The sequence below is a fragment of the Bufo bufo genome, chromosome 3, assembly GCF_905171765.1.
Source record: "Bufo bufo chromosome 3, aBufBuf1.1, whole genome shotgun sequence".
Taxonomy (NCBI): Eukaryota; Metazoa; Chordata; class Amphibia; order Anura; family Bufonidae; genus Bufo; species Bufo bufo.
Window position 1 is genome coordinate 28031882 of NC_053391.1, and position 15543 is coordinate 28047424.

At 43.9% G+C, this 15543-nt stretch overlaps 2 protein-coding genes across 2 annotated transcripts in view; both read right to left on the reverse strand.

Moving 5' to 3' along the window:
• The window catches only part of LOC120994418 (zinc finger protein 182-like), a 668524-nt gene that overhangs the window by 404877 nt on the left and 248104 nt on the right, over positions 1–15543 (reverse strand). The gene's annotated exons all lie outside the window — the stretch shown is intronic.
• On the reverse strand, positions 1868–13746 carry LOC120994423 (zinc finger protein 3-like). The gene is made up of 8 exons (XM_040422980.1): positions 13502–13746; positions 11468–11614; positions 11188–11355; positions 10980–11103; positions 10102–10199; positions 6422–6512; positions 4750–4833; positions 1868–2997 (listed from the first exon to the last, which is right to left on the reverse strand). The coding sequence occupies exons 2-8, from the start codon at positions 11573–11575 to the stop codon at positions 2069–2071; spliced, it is 1602 nt and encodes a 533-aa protein (XP_040278914.1). The 5' UTR covers positions 11576–11614; positions 13502–13746; the 3' UTR covers positions 1868–2068.

The following is a 15543-nucleotide window of genomic DNA, read 5'->3' on the forward strand; positions in this document are numbered from 1 at the left end:
CAAGAGATCACACCTTTACTGGTTACTAGACACTAGGAAACCTTAAAGCTCAGGCAAGGAGGTGGAACCACAGCCTGGACATTCCTCCATTTTCAACCAGGCAGCCCCCGTGACTTGAGCATCGGAGCAGTTCATGCTCCGATGCTCTCCTTTGCCTTGCTTTAAATCGCGCAGGTCAAAGGCATTTTTTGAAGATCTGGTAACGTACCGGGCTCTCCATGGGGCTGCCAGGAAGCCCGGTGACATCACCGGCACTGATGGGAGGGATTTAGCGCTGCCCTAGCCAGTAAAACGGCTAGCGCAGCGCTAAAGCCCACCCATCAGAGCCGGTGACGTCACCGAACACACTGCCGGGCGGAAGCTTCCGCCCGGCAGTGTGTTATGATAAACAAAAGAGCCTTTGCCCTGTGCGATTTAGCGCAGGGCAAGGGAGCGCATTGGAGCATGAGATGCTCTGATGCTAGCCTCAGGAGGGCTGCCTGGGTGAAAATAAGTGTATGTCCGGGTTCAGCTCTGAACCCGGACAACCCCTTTAATAGGAAGGCTGATCAGCACCTTAGTCAGCAGCTGGACAGGATAAGGGGAAGCAATGCCCGTGTCTGCTTAGGACAGCAGCTGACCTGGGCCGCCAGCCTAACACATGGAAAAATATTGTAAAAATCTGCAAAAATTCTAGAGAAAAACCATACTTCAAATAACAGGATTTTAACAATAAGTAATTTTCTGCTGACATATTCTCTACAACTCCCAGTGAGCTAGTGGTGTGATAGTGCTTATACACCGCAGCCCATCTGAGGAGGGTACACTGCTGGTGGAGGGAAAGAGCAAATTTAACCAGGAGATATCAGAATTACCTCAGATTTCCTGTAGGCAGTGAAGCCAAGTATAGTTACAGCTCTACCTTAAAGGGGTAGTTCACTCCAGAGGGGCCAGGCAAGGGTCCTATTTTAACAGTTTTCTAATGTTCGTGTATCTCTCCCTGTAGTACATGCTAGAGCAGTGTGTCCAGAATGCTGCTGCCTCCCCTTTGCAACTGCTTTCTCTGTAACCTGTGTAATCTGCCCTCCTCGGATCCTCTACTAATTACTGTTCTGCTGCCGATAGTTCTAACACTATTACCTTTATTCGGTAGGTGTAAATGCTTAAAGTGATACCAAATTTATGCAGTTTACTATTTGGTCCTGTGTTGCCATATTTTGAGAACTATAATGTTTTTATCTTTCTGCGTAGCTCTGTGACAAGCATTTTCATTACTTTTTAACCTATTTATGGGATGAAAATTATACATCATTTATGCAACATTCACAAAAAAACAACACAAAGCCATTCTATGACATATATGTACATCATCATCTTATGGCAAAGAGTTAAAAGAGGTTTACAGAATTCGGAAAACATGTCTCATTTCTTTCACAAACAGTGCCACACGTGTCCATGGGTTGTGTCTGGTATGGCAACTTGGCTCTATTAAAGTGAGTACGGCAAAACTGCAATACCACACACAACCTGTGGACAGACGTGGCATTGTTTTTTGAGGAAAGCTGCTGTAATCTTCTAATGCTGAACAGTAGTGTTGATCACGAATATTCGAATTGCAAATTTTAATCGCGAATATCGGTACTTCGAGAATTCGCGAATATTTAGAATATCGCTAAATATATTCGTAATCGCGAATATTAGATTTTTTTTTAAATACCAGTTCATGCTAATTTTTTTATGAATATTTTATGCGAATTTTATGCGATTTTCGCAATCAAGAAAATAATGCCTGGAGATCATGAATTCGCGAATTCTCGAATATATGGCGAATATTCGCCCAAATATTCGTGAATTCGAATATTGCCCCTGCCGCTCATCACTACTGAACAGCACCTTATAGTTGGACGTCACAAGGCATTCTCATGTCCTACACACTGATATTGAGCTCACAACTTCCACTTTTCATAAATCTGAACACTACAATGAATTCTCACCTTAGTGACTTATCTGATGTGAGAAAAGAACCAATTTCTGGCCAAAACGCTGCCCACACACTGCACATGAAAGTGGTTGCACATTGTGTGAATTTTTAGATGTTCCAAAAGATTTGATTTGTGACTAAAACAGAATCCATATTCTGCACCTGAAAATAGTTTATTGTGTGATTTCTTTGATGTTCCTCAAGTTGAGATACCTTGGGAAAACGTTTCCCACATATTGTACATGAGTTTGGCTTCTCTCCTGTGTGATTTTTTAAATGTACCACTAGTTGTGATTTATGGTTAAAACATTTCCCACATTCTGGACATGAATATGGCTTCTCTCCTGTGTGAATTCTTAGATGAATCCCAAGATCTGATTTATAGCTAAAACATTTCCCACATTCTGAACATGGATATGGCTTCACTCCTGTGTGAATTCTTTGATGTTTCACAAGATCTGATTTCTGGTTAAAACATTTCCCACACTCTGAACATAAATATGGCTTCTCCCCTGTGTGAACTCTTTGATGTTTTTCAAGATCTGATTTCTGGTTAAAAGATTTCCCGCATTCTGAACATGAATGTGGTTTCTCTCCTGTATGAGTTCTCAGATGTTTTACAAGAATTGAATTCCGACTGAAGCACTTCCCGCATTCAGGGCATGGAAAAGGTTTCTCTCCTGTGTGAGTTCTCTTATGTCTCACGAGTTCTGGTTTCTGGTTAAAACATCTCCCACATTCTGAACATGAAAATGGCTTCTCTCCTGTGTGACTACTCTGATGTCTCACAAGTACTGATTTCCGACAAAAACCTTTTCCACATTCTGAACATGTAAATGGCCTTTCACCTTTGTGAATTCTCTCATGTATGGAAAGATTACATTTCTTTTTAAATCGCTGCCCACATTCAGAACATGCCAAAAGTTTACCCAATCTATGTATAGTTCTAGTTTTGCCAATAGAAGATGGATTATCTTCTACAATAGAAGAGGAAGATAAAAGGTGATTTGAGTCGGAGCCTCTCATTCTGTCTTCACCTAGAAAAAGAAAAGTCATATTGAGCCATTATGTTTAATAGCTGGTGTGTGGTCCTGTTTATGGAACCTGGTTATATTTAGTATTGTATTATACTGTGTGTATAGCAGTGTATTGGCTCATCTACGGGATACCAGTTGCTGCACAGTGTTTGGGAATACTTCTAGGCTAGCTAGGAGTCCCAAATAGGAAAGGATGGGATACCATAGAGTTCAGTACTGAAGAACGCTTTGGATAGCCTGGGGTAATCTGGAGACAGTCCTCTATATAGCCCCACAGAGCATTCGAGCATAGGCCTAGTCAAGGAGCAGGGAAGGATGTGTCAGCCCCCCCATGTAACCGAGCATTGGCTGTGTTTTTTCAGCATTATGGGTTGCTGAGAACTGCTGAACATGTAACAGATCCCCATCGATCTGATTATGATGAACCATATGGTTGACAGGTTATCAATATCTAACACCTGGAAGATCTCTTTCAGTGAGTGACATTTGTTGGAGAATTTGCATTATCCCTAAACATGTCATTAGATTCTTCTGCCTAATTACAATATAGAACAGGGGACAGCAACCTTCAGCACTCCATCTGTTGTGAAACTACAACTCCCAGCATGCTCCATTCACTTTCTATGGGAGTTCTGAGAACAGCCAAGCAAGTGTGCATGCTGGGAATCGTAGTTTTACCACAGCTGGAGTGCTGAAGGTTGCTGATCTCTGGCATAGAAGAAGGTATTTCATAGATTAGTATTGGTGAAAATAGTAAACTGCGTATTATAATTTATAATCCAGCTCTGGGGTGAGTAGATGCAGCAGCAGCGTCTGGCCTCTCTTTGTGAAAAGACAGGGAAATAAGGGCAGAAACTGTCTCAGGTCATTCACATACACTCTAAAATAAAATAAAAATTTAGGTACCCATTAAGTTTCCTATTACACTCTTAAATATTGAAATTGCAAGACCAAGAAAGACAAGCCGTACGGTCATACAACTCATGGAAGCTTATATACAAAATCGTAAAATTTTCAGCACCTAGCTCCACCTAGCAAAATTAAAAGAAAAGTTTTGAAACCTAAAAAAATCAGATCCAGACATGTGGGATGATTGTGCGATGCCTTCTCTTCATTGATGTGCCAGTTATCACCACGTATTGCAATCTGAGAGGGACAGAATCCTTGAACCGAGAGACCATGGTTAATCACTCTGGCAGAACGCTACTCGCTAAAGCTCAGATGTCAGCAACTGTTCAACGTTGTGTGTTGTAGTGGTTGAAAGAACAATGGCAAAATGACCGCAAGAGGTGCACAACGGGGAACCTCTGCACAGACGGATCGTCTGATTAGAAGAATCAGTGATCCATCTGTACTGCAAGTGAAATTGGATATGACATTTTAGGCCTAGGGAGACAAACAATGTCTATACAAACCATCAGAAGGGGTTTGCATGACACTGGGCTACAAGCCAAATGCCACTGCTCTCGAAGACTATCATGCGTGTATCAGCACACAGTGAGGAGAAGGTTTAGGCCTAGTTCACACTGCAGTGTTTTAGTCAGTGATTTTCATCAGTGATTGGAGAGTGGAGACTACACAGAAATAAGGTAGAATGGAAAGCTTTACACCTGCTCTGTGTGTTTGACGTGCAACTGGTTTTGTCTCACAATCACTGATTGTGAGACATGATGAGTGAACTAGGCGTTATGGAGGATGGCCTTTGGTCAAGAAGCCTCTTCTCTCCAAGACATAAATCAAGGACATACTTACCCTCTGCTGGAAGTTCAAGGACTTCACTGTAGGGTACTGGGGTGAAGTTATTTTCTCCACGCCCCTTCAGAATGTTTGGAACATCTGGAAAAAAGATTGTCCAGAGAAAAGGTGAGCGCTACCACGAGTCCTGTGTCATGCATCCAGTAAAGCATCCTAAGACCATTCATGTGTGGGGTGACTTCTCATCCAAAGGAGTGGGCTCAAATTTTTTCATAAGAACACCAACATGAATGAAGAATGGGCTCAAAACATCCTTCAGTATACCATAGAAACATCTGACAAAAATATTCAAAAGCTTTGAAGCAGCATACAGTACTTGTGTCAGTCTCAAAATTTTTGGCCACAGCTGTATACTCAGTGTCCCACTGAAGCTGTGGTCAGTGTTGACATGTCCATCTGCTTATGCAAAATCTGCTGCTATTGCCTTACACTCTATTGTGCTATTATACCAGAATGTGCCATCATTGCTGGCTGATGTGATCTGTCTATGGATGGAGCTTAGTATCTAGATAGTGGACCGCATATCCTGTTCTAGATAGTTATGACCTTGTTGAGGTCAGAAGAAGGTGGTGTGTGTAGAGTAGTTCCTGGGAGATCTTGAAGCCTATAGTTTGTGTACAGCTTGCTGCTGTAAGGTCAACACCTGGCTTATTCCAGGGCCCACCATACCCTGACGGTCCTGTATAGGACTTCCAGAGAGAGAGAGAGAGAAGACCTGACTGAACTGGACTGAGACAAGACTGTGGAAATGGACCAGGACTGTAGGTGAATAGTGCAGTACAGAGAGGTTGGGAACCAATATATCCTAGGAGAGGATAGAGATCTACCAGACCTGCCGCTCCCAACACATGCCATTATCTGTACTTGAGATACTATATGCTGCCACTGTGCCCTGTGAACCTGTATCCTGAAGATAACTATTTAGTAAGACCACAAGCTGCGTCTGATTCACCATCATCATGACTCCATGGCTTCATTTAGCACCAACATCAGGGGCACCTCCTCACAACATCAGCCAGGAGAGGTTCATCTAGGTGCATGCCCTGGGCAAACAACTACCACCATCATCACTGGCAGCAACCTCATCCTCCCCATCATTATCAATGCACTTTAGGGCCAATGAGAGGGATAAGTGGCCCTAAAAAACCTCGGCTATCACCGTAACATTGTAGCAGCCATTATGGGACCTAGCCACAATCCCTGCACCAATCACTACTGTGGAGCCCTGGGTCACTGTGTATAGACCCCAAACCTGTAATGACTACAACGTGGACACCTGTACTGCCTAAATACTGGGGTCCATGGACAATAGATAACGAAATTCTATCTGTACAGCATTTCTTCACCCATTTTGTATCACATTGTCCCAATGCTTAAGGATATGATGGAAATTATTAATAATAACAACCACGAGGAAGACACTTTCCATTAACAAAGAAACATACTGTCAATATATCTCCAACAGGAAATGGCCGAAAAGAGAAAAATATCAAATATCAAATAATATTTCTCCGAAGCTGATAGTAAATGTCAATATAAACTGTTCCAACGCACTGGATGCAGAAAAGATGAGCAGATATCTACGTGATATAATCTCCTCCATTGCAGAGCAGATAGAACGTTTTATGTCATCAACTTATAAAACACAAGGTTTATGAAAGGCTCTTACCATCCACTGACTCTGATGTGGGGTCTTCAGGTCCACTAATCGTTCCATCATAGCTTCCCTGCAAGGGTCCCATATTAGGGACATGTGGAAACTGAAAAAGGACCTTAGTTTATCTTATATCCAGAAAAAAACTAAAAACACCTAGAAGATGAACCAGTGTGTCCTACAAGTCGAATGATTGCCTCGAGTGGTGATCAGACAAGATCAACATTTATCCAAATAGCAAACATTCCTGCTGTGCCCATCACCATTATTCAGCAACATCACAGATTATAAAGTGGACCTTTCATGTTTTTTTTATTATTTTTATTCTAGATAAATACACCCCCCCCCCCCAGATGCTGCCACCCTGCCTGTTTTTTTTAAATATCGTTTCTGTGCTCCCCTTTAGTTTTCCCGCCAAGTTTGTTAATACTGAGCATCGGTACAGGTAGGAGGAGACGCCAGGGTTCCTCAATGGGTGTCTCCTTCTCCCTGGCTGTGCCGCGATCCAATCACAGCGGAGAAAATAAAGCTCACCTTCTCCCTGGCTGTGACGCTCTCCACTGTGATTGGATTGCGGCACAGCCAGGGAGAAGGAGACACCCATTGAGGAACCCTGGCGTCTCCTCCTCCTCCCTGTACCGATGCTCAGTATTAACATACTGAGCGGGAAAACTACAGGGGGCCACAGCGGGGCATAGGAGCGATAGTTTAAAAAAACAGGCATGGTACCCCGCAAGTAAAAGGTATTTATCTAGAATAAAAATAAAAAAACATGAAAGGTCCTCTTTAAGCAGCTGATTGGCATTGTGTGTGTTTTTTTTTGAGTTAATGATTTAGGGCTCATGCACACGACCGTATGTATTTTGCAGTCCGCAAAAACGGATCCGCAAAAAATATGCATGACGTCCATGTGCATTCAGTATTTTGTGGAACGGAACAGCTGGCCTCTAATAGAACAGTCCTATCCTTGTCTGTAAGGGTCCATTCATACGTCCGTAGTGCATTGCGGCTCCGCAATACACCCGGCCGGCACCCCCATAGAAATGCCTATTCCTATTCCGCAATTGGGGAATTTTTTTCCGGAGCTATAGACCGGAAGATCGGGGCCGCGCTCCGGAAACGCGGATGTGGAGAGCACATAGTGTGCTCACCGCATCCATTCAGTCCCTATAGAGAATGAATTGGTCCGCACAATTGCGGAACGGGTGCAGACAACACTTGCGGACGTGTGAATGGAGCCTAATACAGACAATAATAGGACATGTTCTATTTTTTTGTGGAAGGGAAATACGGACATACAGAAACGGAATGCACACAGAGTAACTTCCATTTTTTTTGCGGACCCATTGAAATGAATGATTCCGCATACGGTCCGCAAAAAAAAAAAACGAACGAGCCCTTACACTGCAGGACTTTACATTCATGGGGCTGTCTCATTACAAACCTATCCCCTATTACCAGTATAAGGGAAAAGAGTCTGATTGGCAGGAATCAGACCGTTGGGGCCCCGAATGAATATGAAGATAAGGTGGTCCCTCCACCTGTATGAATGGAGCAGCAGATCATGGTGTTCTGGGGAAGTCCTGGCTCCGAATCTACACAGCTCTGTCTGTGTCGTGGACGGAGCTGGTTACAGCAGCATTCAAGTGGATGGGAGACGTGCTGTAGTAACGAGCTCCGTCAAATTCGGAACAGCAGATCATCAGGGCTGTGGGATTTTGGAGATAATTGCCAAGAGCATGTGCAATAAGTGGAAAGCTTTAGGGCGCCTGCCCACAGTGCAGATTACGAGCAGTTTTTTCCGTAAGTATTCCATGCAGAAATAAAAACGCAACATAATACATGACCAGCAAAGTTGAGAAGAAGTAGCTGCGCTCACGTGTCTCCCGCTTAATGGAGGGACGGACCATACCCCGGATCAGGCAGAATTAAAATCCAAAAAAGAAAAAAGGCCAGCTTCCAATAAAAAGCATTGCATTCGTTGTTCTTCAAAAATCTGAAAATCATGAGTCGCGAGTAATGATCGTAATTTGGTATCCGAAATGTGTAGATTATAACAATGTCCTGTCTGTGCGATGTCACACCCGGATTTTATGATTTTTGAAGAATAAAGAATGCAACGCTTTTTATTGGAAGCTGGACTTTTTTCTTTCTTTTTTGGATGACCAGCAAAGTGAGTGAGATTTGCCTATTTTCATGTACATTTTGTATATTTATGTACATCCACAAATTGATATGTTATGCAGATTTGAAAATCTACAGCACATCAATTGCTTGAGTGATTCTGTGCTGAGCTCAATGGAGTTGTTACCAAAACTAAAAATTTGCAACAAAAAACTGCAATAAATAATGCTCATTTATGTGCTTTTTGTGCAGTTTTGGTGCAGGTTTTCTGCACACAAATCTGCACAATATGCAGGCACCCTAAGGCCCCTTTCACACGGATGCAATGCGTGAGTTGAACGCATTGCACCCGCACTGAATCCGGACCCATTCATTTCTATGTGGCTGTGCACATGAGCAATGATTTTCACGCATCACTTGTGCGTTGCGTGAAAATCGCAGCATGCTCTTCTTTGTGCGTTTTTCACGTAACGCAGGCCCCATAGAAATGAATGGGGTTGCGTGAAAATCGCAAGCATCCGCAAGCAAGTGCGGATGTGGTGCGATTTTCACGCACGGTTGCTAGGAGACGATCGGGATGGGAACCCGATCATTATTATTTTCCCTTATAACATGGTTACAAGGGAAAATAATATCATTCTGAATACAGAATGCATAGTACAATAGGGCTGGAGGGGTTAAAAAAAAATATTTTTAACTCACCTTAATCCACGTGATCGCGCAGCCCGGCTTCTCTTCTGTCTTCTTCTTTGCTGTGTGCAGGAAAAGGACCTGTGGTGACGTCACTCCGGTCATCACATGGTCCATCACATGATCCATCACCATGGTAAAAGATCATGTGACGGACCATGTGATGACCGGAGTGATGTCACCACAGGTCCTTTTCCTGCACACAGCAAAAAAGAAGACAGAAGAGAAGCCGGCTGCGCGAACAAGTGGATTAAGGGGAGTTAAATTATTATTATTATTTTTTTTAACCCCTCCAGCGCTATTTTACTATCCATTCTGTATTCAGAATGCTATTATTTTCCTTTATAACCATGTTATAAGGGAAAATAATACAATCTACAGAACACCGATCCCAAGCCCGAACTTCTGTGAAGAAGTTCGGGTTGGGGTACCAAACATGCACGATTTTTCTCACGTGAGTGCAAAACGCATTACAATGTTTTGCACTTGCGGAAAAATCGTGCATGTTCCCGCAACGCACTCGCACCTTTTCCCGCAACGCCCGTGTGAAAGAGGCCTAAGGGTGCAGCCATACCTTCAGGTTTTGAAGCCAAAATTAGGAGTGAATACATAAAAGAGGAGAAGTAGTGTCGGTTTTAATACTTTCTCTCCTTTTAGGATTCACTCCTGATTTTGGCTTCAAAAACTGCATCAAAAAATCTGAACGTGTGGCAGCACCCTCACAAAATCCTTCACGAAACCAAAAACCATTTGCAGCCACTATCTACCACAGTGAGCAAAAACCGCATACGGTAATCATATAGAGCGTATACTGAACTGCTGGAGAAGATTCCTGGGAAGCGTCATTACATCAGACTATAGTGAAATTGCAGAAATCTCACCGGATGATCCAGTGGGATAATAGGCTTTTCCTCTGACCAATCCTGGGAATATAGAGGACTGGGACATCTCTCTAGTGGATTTCTCCTACTGGTTCCATCTATAGGAAATAAACTGAGTCACTGACTACATTGGGCCTGATTTATCGTAATTGTTTGCCAGTTCTGGTGTGAAAAAGTCATGTACTGTCACATATGTTTATGTTTATCCTCCTCATTTTTTACTTTCCCGAAAAGGGGGCACTGCAATGGCAGGAAAGAGGTGGGGTCAGCAGCCTTGCCACATTTTAAAAATAGGATTTAGTTCAGATGCACAAACTGCCGAACTAACTCTAATTTATGACAAGGTGGATGCCACCGCTCTATGATAAATCAAGCCCATTGTTTATATGTGATGATCAGATAATCATCTATAATGGAGGAAGATCTCCTCTTACCTGGTGATGTGAGGGGCTGGTGATCCTCCATCATGACGTCCTTGTACAGATCCTTGTGTCCTTCTAAATACTCCCACTCCTCCATGGAGAAATAGACAGAAATCATTTATAGCCATTACTGATGTCAAATCAACAACTAGAACATATAGGGCATATAATCCTCTGCTGGAGAAGTCTGGCAGAAAGAGTCATTACATCAGTCTATAGAGAATTTGTAGAAATCTCACCTGATGATCCAGTGGGACATTCTGCTTTTCTTTTAAACAATCCTCGGTATATAGAGGACTGGGACATCTCTCTGGTGGATTTCTCCTACTGGACTCGTCTATAGGAAATAAACCCAGTGACTGAATACATTGTCTATATGTGATGATGAGATGGTAGGTGAATCTAGATGATCCTCAAACCTGGTCTCCTCTATAATGAAGGAAGGTCTCCTCTTACCTGGTGATGTGAGGGGCTGGTGATCCTTCTTCATAACGTCCTTGTACAGATCCTTGTGTCCTTCTAAATACTCCCACTCCTCCATGGAGAAATAGACAGTGACATCCTGACACCTTATAGGAACCTGACACACACAATCATACAGTCATCCTCCAGACATCTCCTTGGCGTTATTGTATAATGTCCCAGCATTCCCAGCAGCGCTCACCTCTCCGGTCAGCAGCTCAGTGATCCTGGTGGTAAGTTCTAGGATCTTCTGCTCATGTATCAGTGAATGAGGTGGAGGCTCGGTGATGGCTCCCGGGGTCCTGCTCCATTCTCCTGACACATGGGGTGTCACACACTCACCAGACGACTTCTTCACTACTGTGTAATCCTGTGTATGGGGAGACACCGATCACTACATGTATTCTAAGAGTCCTTCACCTTTCCAGTCATTTCCCTGTATTATTAATAGAGATAAGAGTGATCTCATGTGAGACACTCACCTCTCCAGTTATCAAGTAGATGATCTCCAGGCTGAGGTCTAATATCCTCGCAGCCATGAGGTCTCTGTCCTCGTCCATCCTCGGGGGGTCATTGATGGAAAGCAGCATTGTTATATAAAGAAAACTTTATAAGTGGAAGTCCTGTATCTAAGGAACAAGTAACATTTAATTCAAACTCACATTTTTAGAACATCTTTGGGCAGGCTCGCATTTGCGTTAAGCAATTCCGTTATAGGTTCCGTTATAACCGAGTTATAATGGAATCTTAAGGCCTCTTTCACACTTGCGTTGTCCGGATCCGTCGTGAACTCCATTTGCCGGAGGTGCCCGCCGGATACGTAACAACGCAAGTGAACTGAAAGCATTTGAAGACGGATCCGTCTTCAAAATGCGTTCATTGTTACTATGGCACCCAGGACGCTATTAAAGTCCTGGCTGCCATAGTAGTAGTGGGGAGCGGGGGAGCGGTATACTTACAGTCCGTGCGGCTCCCAGGGCGCTCCAGAATGACGTCAGGGCGCCCCATGCGCATGGATGACGTGATCCATGCGACACATCATCCATGAGCGTGGGGCGCCCTGACGTCACTCTGAAGCGCCCCGAGAGCCGCACGGACGGTAAGTATACTGCTCCCCCGCTCCCCACTACACTTTACCATGGCAAACAGGACTTTAGCATCCTGGAAGCCATGGTAACCATTCAGAAAAAGCTAAACGTCGGATCCGGTAATGCGACGTTTAGCTTAAGGCCGGATGCGGATTAATGCCTTTCAATGGGCATTAATTCCGGATCCGGCCTTGCGGCAAGTGTTCAGGATTTTTGGCCGGAGCAAAAAGCGCAGCATGCTGCGGTATTTTCTCCGGCCAAAAAACGTTCCGTTCCGGAACTAAAGGCATCCTGATGCATCCTGAACGGATTTATCTCCATTCAGAATGCATGGGGATAATCCTGATCAGGATTCTTCCGGCATAGAGCCCCGACGACGGAACTCTATGCCGGAACCCAACAACGCAAGTGTGAAAGAGCCCTTAGACGGAATGCAAAATGGCAGCCTTTAAGAGGTATTCCATTTTGCTCCGTCCTATTACATGACTATGGGGAAAAATAATAGCTCTGTTGGGTGCCATTATACATGATAACTATTTTTCCCCATAGATATGTATTAGGGCGGAGCAAAACAGAACGCCTCTTAAAGGCTTCCATTTTGCATTCCGTCCTAAAATTCCATTATATTCCGCTATAACAGAACCTATAACAGAATTGCATAACGAGAATGTGAACCCGCCCTTACATGAAGAATAGTACAAAATTGGCAACTTTTGAAGCCACTGATATGGGAGGGGAGAGGTAGCAACGCAGATGGAAATTTTTCATATAGCAGCCATGGCCTTATCGTATGCCCCCATTGTGTCGGGACCTCATCTGATGACACTAGTTCAGATGCTTAACACAGTTAGTGCAGCTCTCCAGGAGCCATCTTAAAGCTTTCCCAGCACCCAGGAAATTTTCTAACTCTTTTGGGAGGTCTCCCCTTTTTTTAGCGACCCTCTCAAACATTTTTGGAGGAGCTGTCAAGTGTGGAATAGCGTCTTATTAACTGGGAATAAATAAAGGGGTTATCCAATAACAATAACTGTCCCCACATATACTTATCTGGGTCCCTACGATGCTAGGGAGGCTCATCCCCGTCTGCCATTGACTGCTCCCACCCCACCCACAACACAAGATGTTTTCATCCATTTACGGGGAGAAGCAGCAGCGGCGGTGCGGGGACCAGGAGCGGTGCAGGGAGTGGGGACCCAGATAAGTATATTCCATGTGAGGGGCCCGGCACATGGGGGGCAGTTATTGATATTGGATAACCCCTTTAAGGGCTAATGATAGCGGACAATGGAGGTGATGCAGCTATTGAGGTGAATGAATATGAACAAGAAATAATTCAGCAATCAGAGACAGAAAGATCCGGCAGGCTGTTCCTTGCCGTATAAGCCTGCCACGAGGTAAGGTTATAAAATCAGTATAAGGGTCACTTACTCTACTTTAAATCGACTTTCCACCTTTCTGGATCACTTATCACCATCGATATTGGAGAGGATTCTCCCACTGATAGGTCCTGAGTGCTCCACCACGAGTCCTCCAGATGTTCTAGAGCTCCAAGGTCTATTTACTGAATATATAGGATAATAAAAGTCCTTGTGACACGTTTCAGGGGGTGAAAGCTCCTGACTTCATCAGATATAAAAGAGAACATACAAACAGTATAAGCCTATCACATTCTATGCCGGCTGACAGGAAACAGGAAATGATATCACGGTTACACTGTATGTCTGGTCAAAGTTAATTTTACATTCCAAATAAAATAACTAAAAAGTACCTTAAACATCTTGGAGTAATTGCCTAAAAGCAGGTCTACACCAACAGCTAGCCACAGAAACTGCACTGTGTTCTAAACAAAGGATGTTTGTGCACAGACAGGAAGAGCCTTGTGTTCCACAGACAGGAAGAGCCTTGTGTTCCACAGACAGGGGGAGCCTTGTGTTCCACAGACAGGAAGAGCCTTGTGTTCCACAGACAGGAAGAGCCTTGTGTTCCACAGACAGGAAGAGCCTTGTGTTCCACAGACAGAAAGCGCCTTGTGTTCCACAGACAGGAAGCGCCTTGTGTTCCACAGACAGGAAGCGCCTTGTGTTCCACAGACAGGAAGCGCCTTGTGTTCCACAGACAGGAAGCGCCTTGTGTTCCACAGACAGGAAGCGCCTTGTGTTCCACAGACAGGAAGCACCTTGTGTTCCACAGACAGGAAGCGCCTTGTGTTCCACAGACAGGAAGCGCCTTGTGTTCCACAGGCAGGAAGTGCCTTGTGTTCCACAGACAGGAAGCGCCTTGTGTTCCACAGACAGGAAGCGCTATGTGCTTCAGTAAGAAAAAAAAGTAAAGAATAATTTCTTGATTAAAATAAAAAAGAATAAGCCTTCCTTATGGGGGTATTTAATAATTCCAAACATAATTTAATCAACACATCATCAAAAGGTGCCCATACACTTCAAACAGCTGTCGACCAAAAGCTTAACTATTGCCAAAATTATAGAATCATTATTGGATTTAATTTGATCAATCCTTCTTTCCACAGGGGAAAGTCGGGAGAAGATTTGGCCAATGAAAATTGAATGTGTGTGTAGTGAAGGGTATTTCCTTTTCTCCTCTAATATCACTATTATCCTTGTAAATGTTATACAGTTTAAATAATAAATTTGTGAGAAAAAAAAATATTTTGCAATGAAAAAATTGGGAAACTCTTTAAATAAGATCCCTGTTGTCGCTAATTATTATAAAAATGATATTCTATACCAGAGGTCCAGAAATACTCTGTGTAAAGATCCACATTCCTGGGTTTGCCATTCAGTGAAGGTCCAAGACGCCCAAAAAAACAAAAAACGTAATGAGAGACACCAGTGGTACAAGTAGTTTATTTTTTACAATAGGCCACACCTCTAAATCGTACTTATGACCTTTTTAGCCTCCCCCCCTCCCCAGTATATTGCGCCGAAGTGTCTCCCTCACGGCAGGATGATCCTTCAAGCGTCGCCCCACACAAAATGAGGGCCCCCTTAAACTTCTGTTTAGACGTCTCTGCAGCCAATTGGCTACAGAGTTGACCTGCTCCCCTTGCATCAATTTCACATGTTGCAAGGAGAACAGTTCACTGCTGCAGCCAACGATTGGCTGCAGCAGCAGCATCAAAATGGAAGTTTACATCCAGGGAGCACAGTGGAGCTGCCGAGGCCTGGAAAATAAGAAGCAGGGAGCCAGCGCCAGGAAGCAGTTAAGTATGCTTCCCTTCACAGGTTTGACATCTAACCCACTTTCCCCCACTGCCAGCTCCCTGCTAAACTATCAATGACTCAGCCACAAACAGCACAGAGAGCGCCAAGTCTGCTCTGCCCTGTACGGTTTATGGCTCCGCTCGGCTGGTGAGCTGAACCACCAATGCCAGGGGACTTGTGCAGCAGGGACTGATTAACGCGTAATTACTAGGCAAAGCACAAGGATACGGATGCCTGGCAGAAGCTTTGGCC

What these genes read in the sequence shown, in the direction of transcription:
- LOC120994423 (XM_040422980.1), bottom strand. Translation starts at nt 11,575, where the DNA reads ATGCTGCTTTCCATCAATGACCCCCCGAGGATGGACGAGGACAGAGAC. An exon ending in CCAGCCCCTCACATCACCAG is followed by an intron (nt 10,200 to 10,979) that starts GTAAGAGGAGAC and finishes TATTTCCTATAG; the next exon opens with ATGGAACCAGTAGGAGAAAT. An exon ending in TTATCCCACTGGATCATCCG is followed by an intron (nt 6,513 to 10,101) that starts GTGAGATTTCTG and finishes GTCCTTTTTCAG; the next exon opens with TTTCCACATGTCCCTAATAT.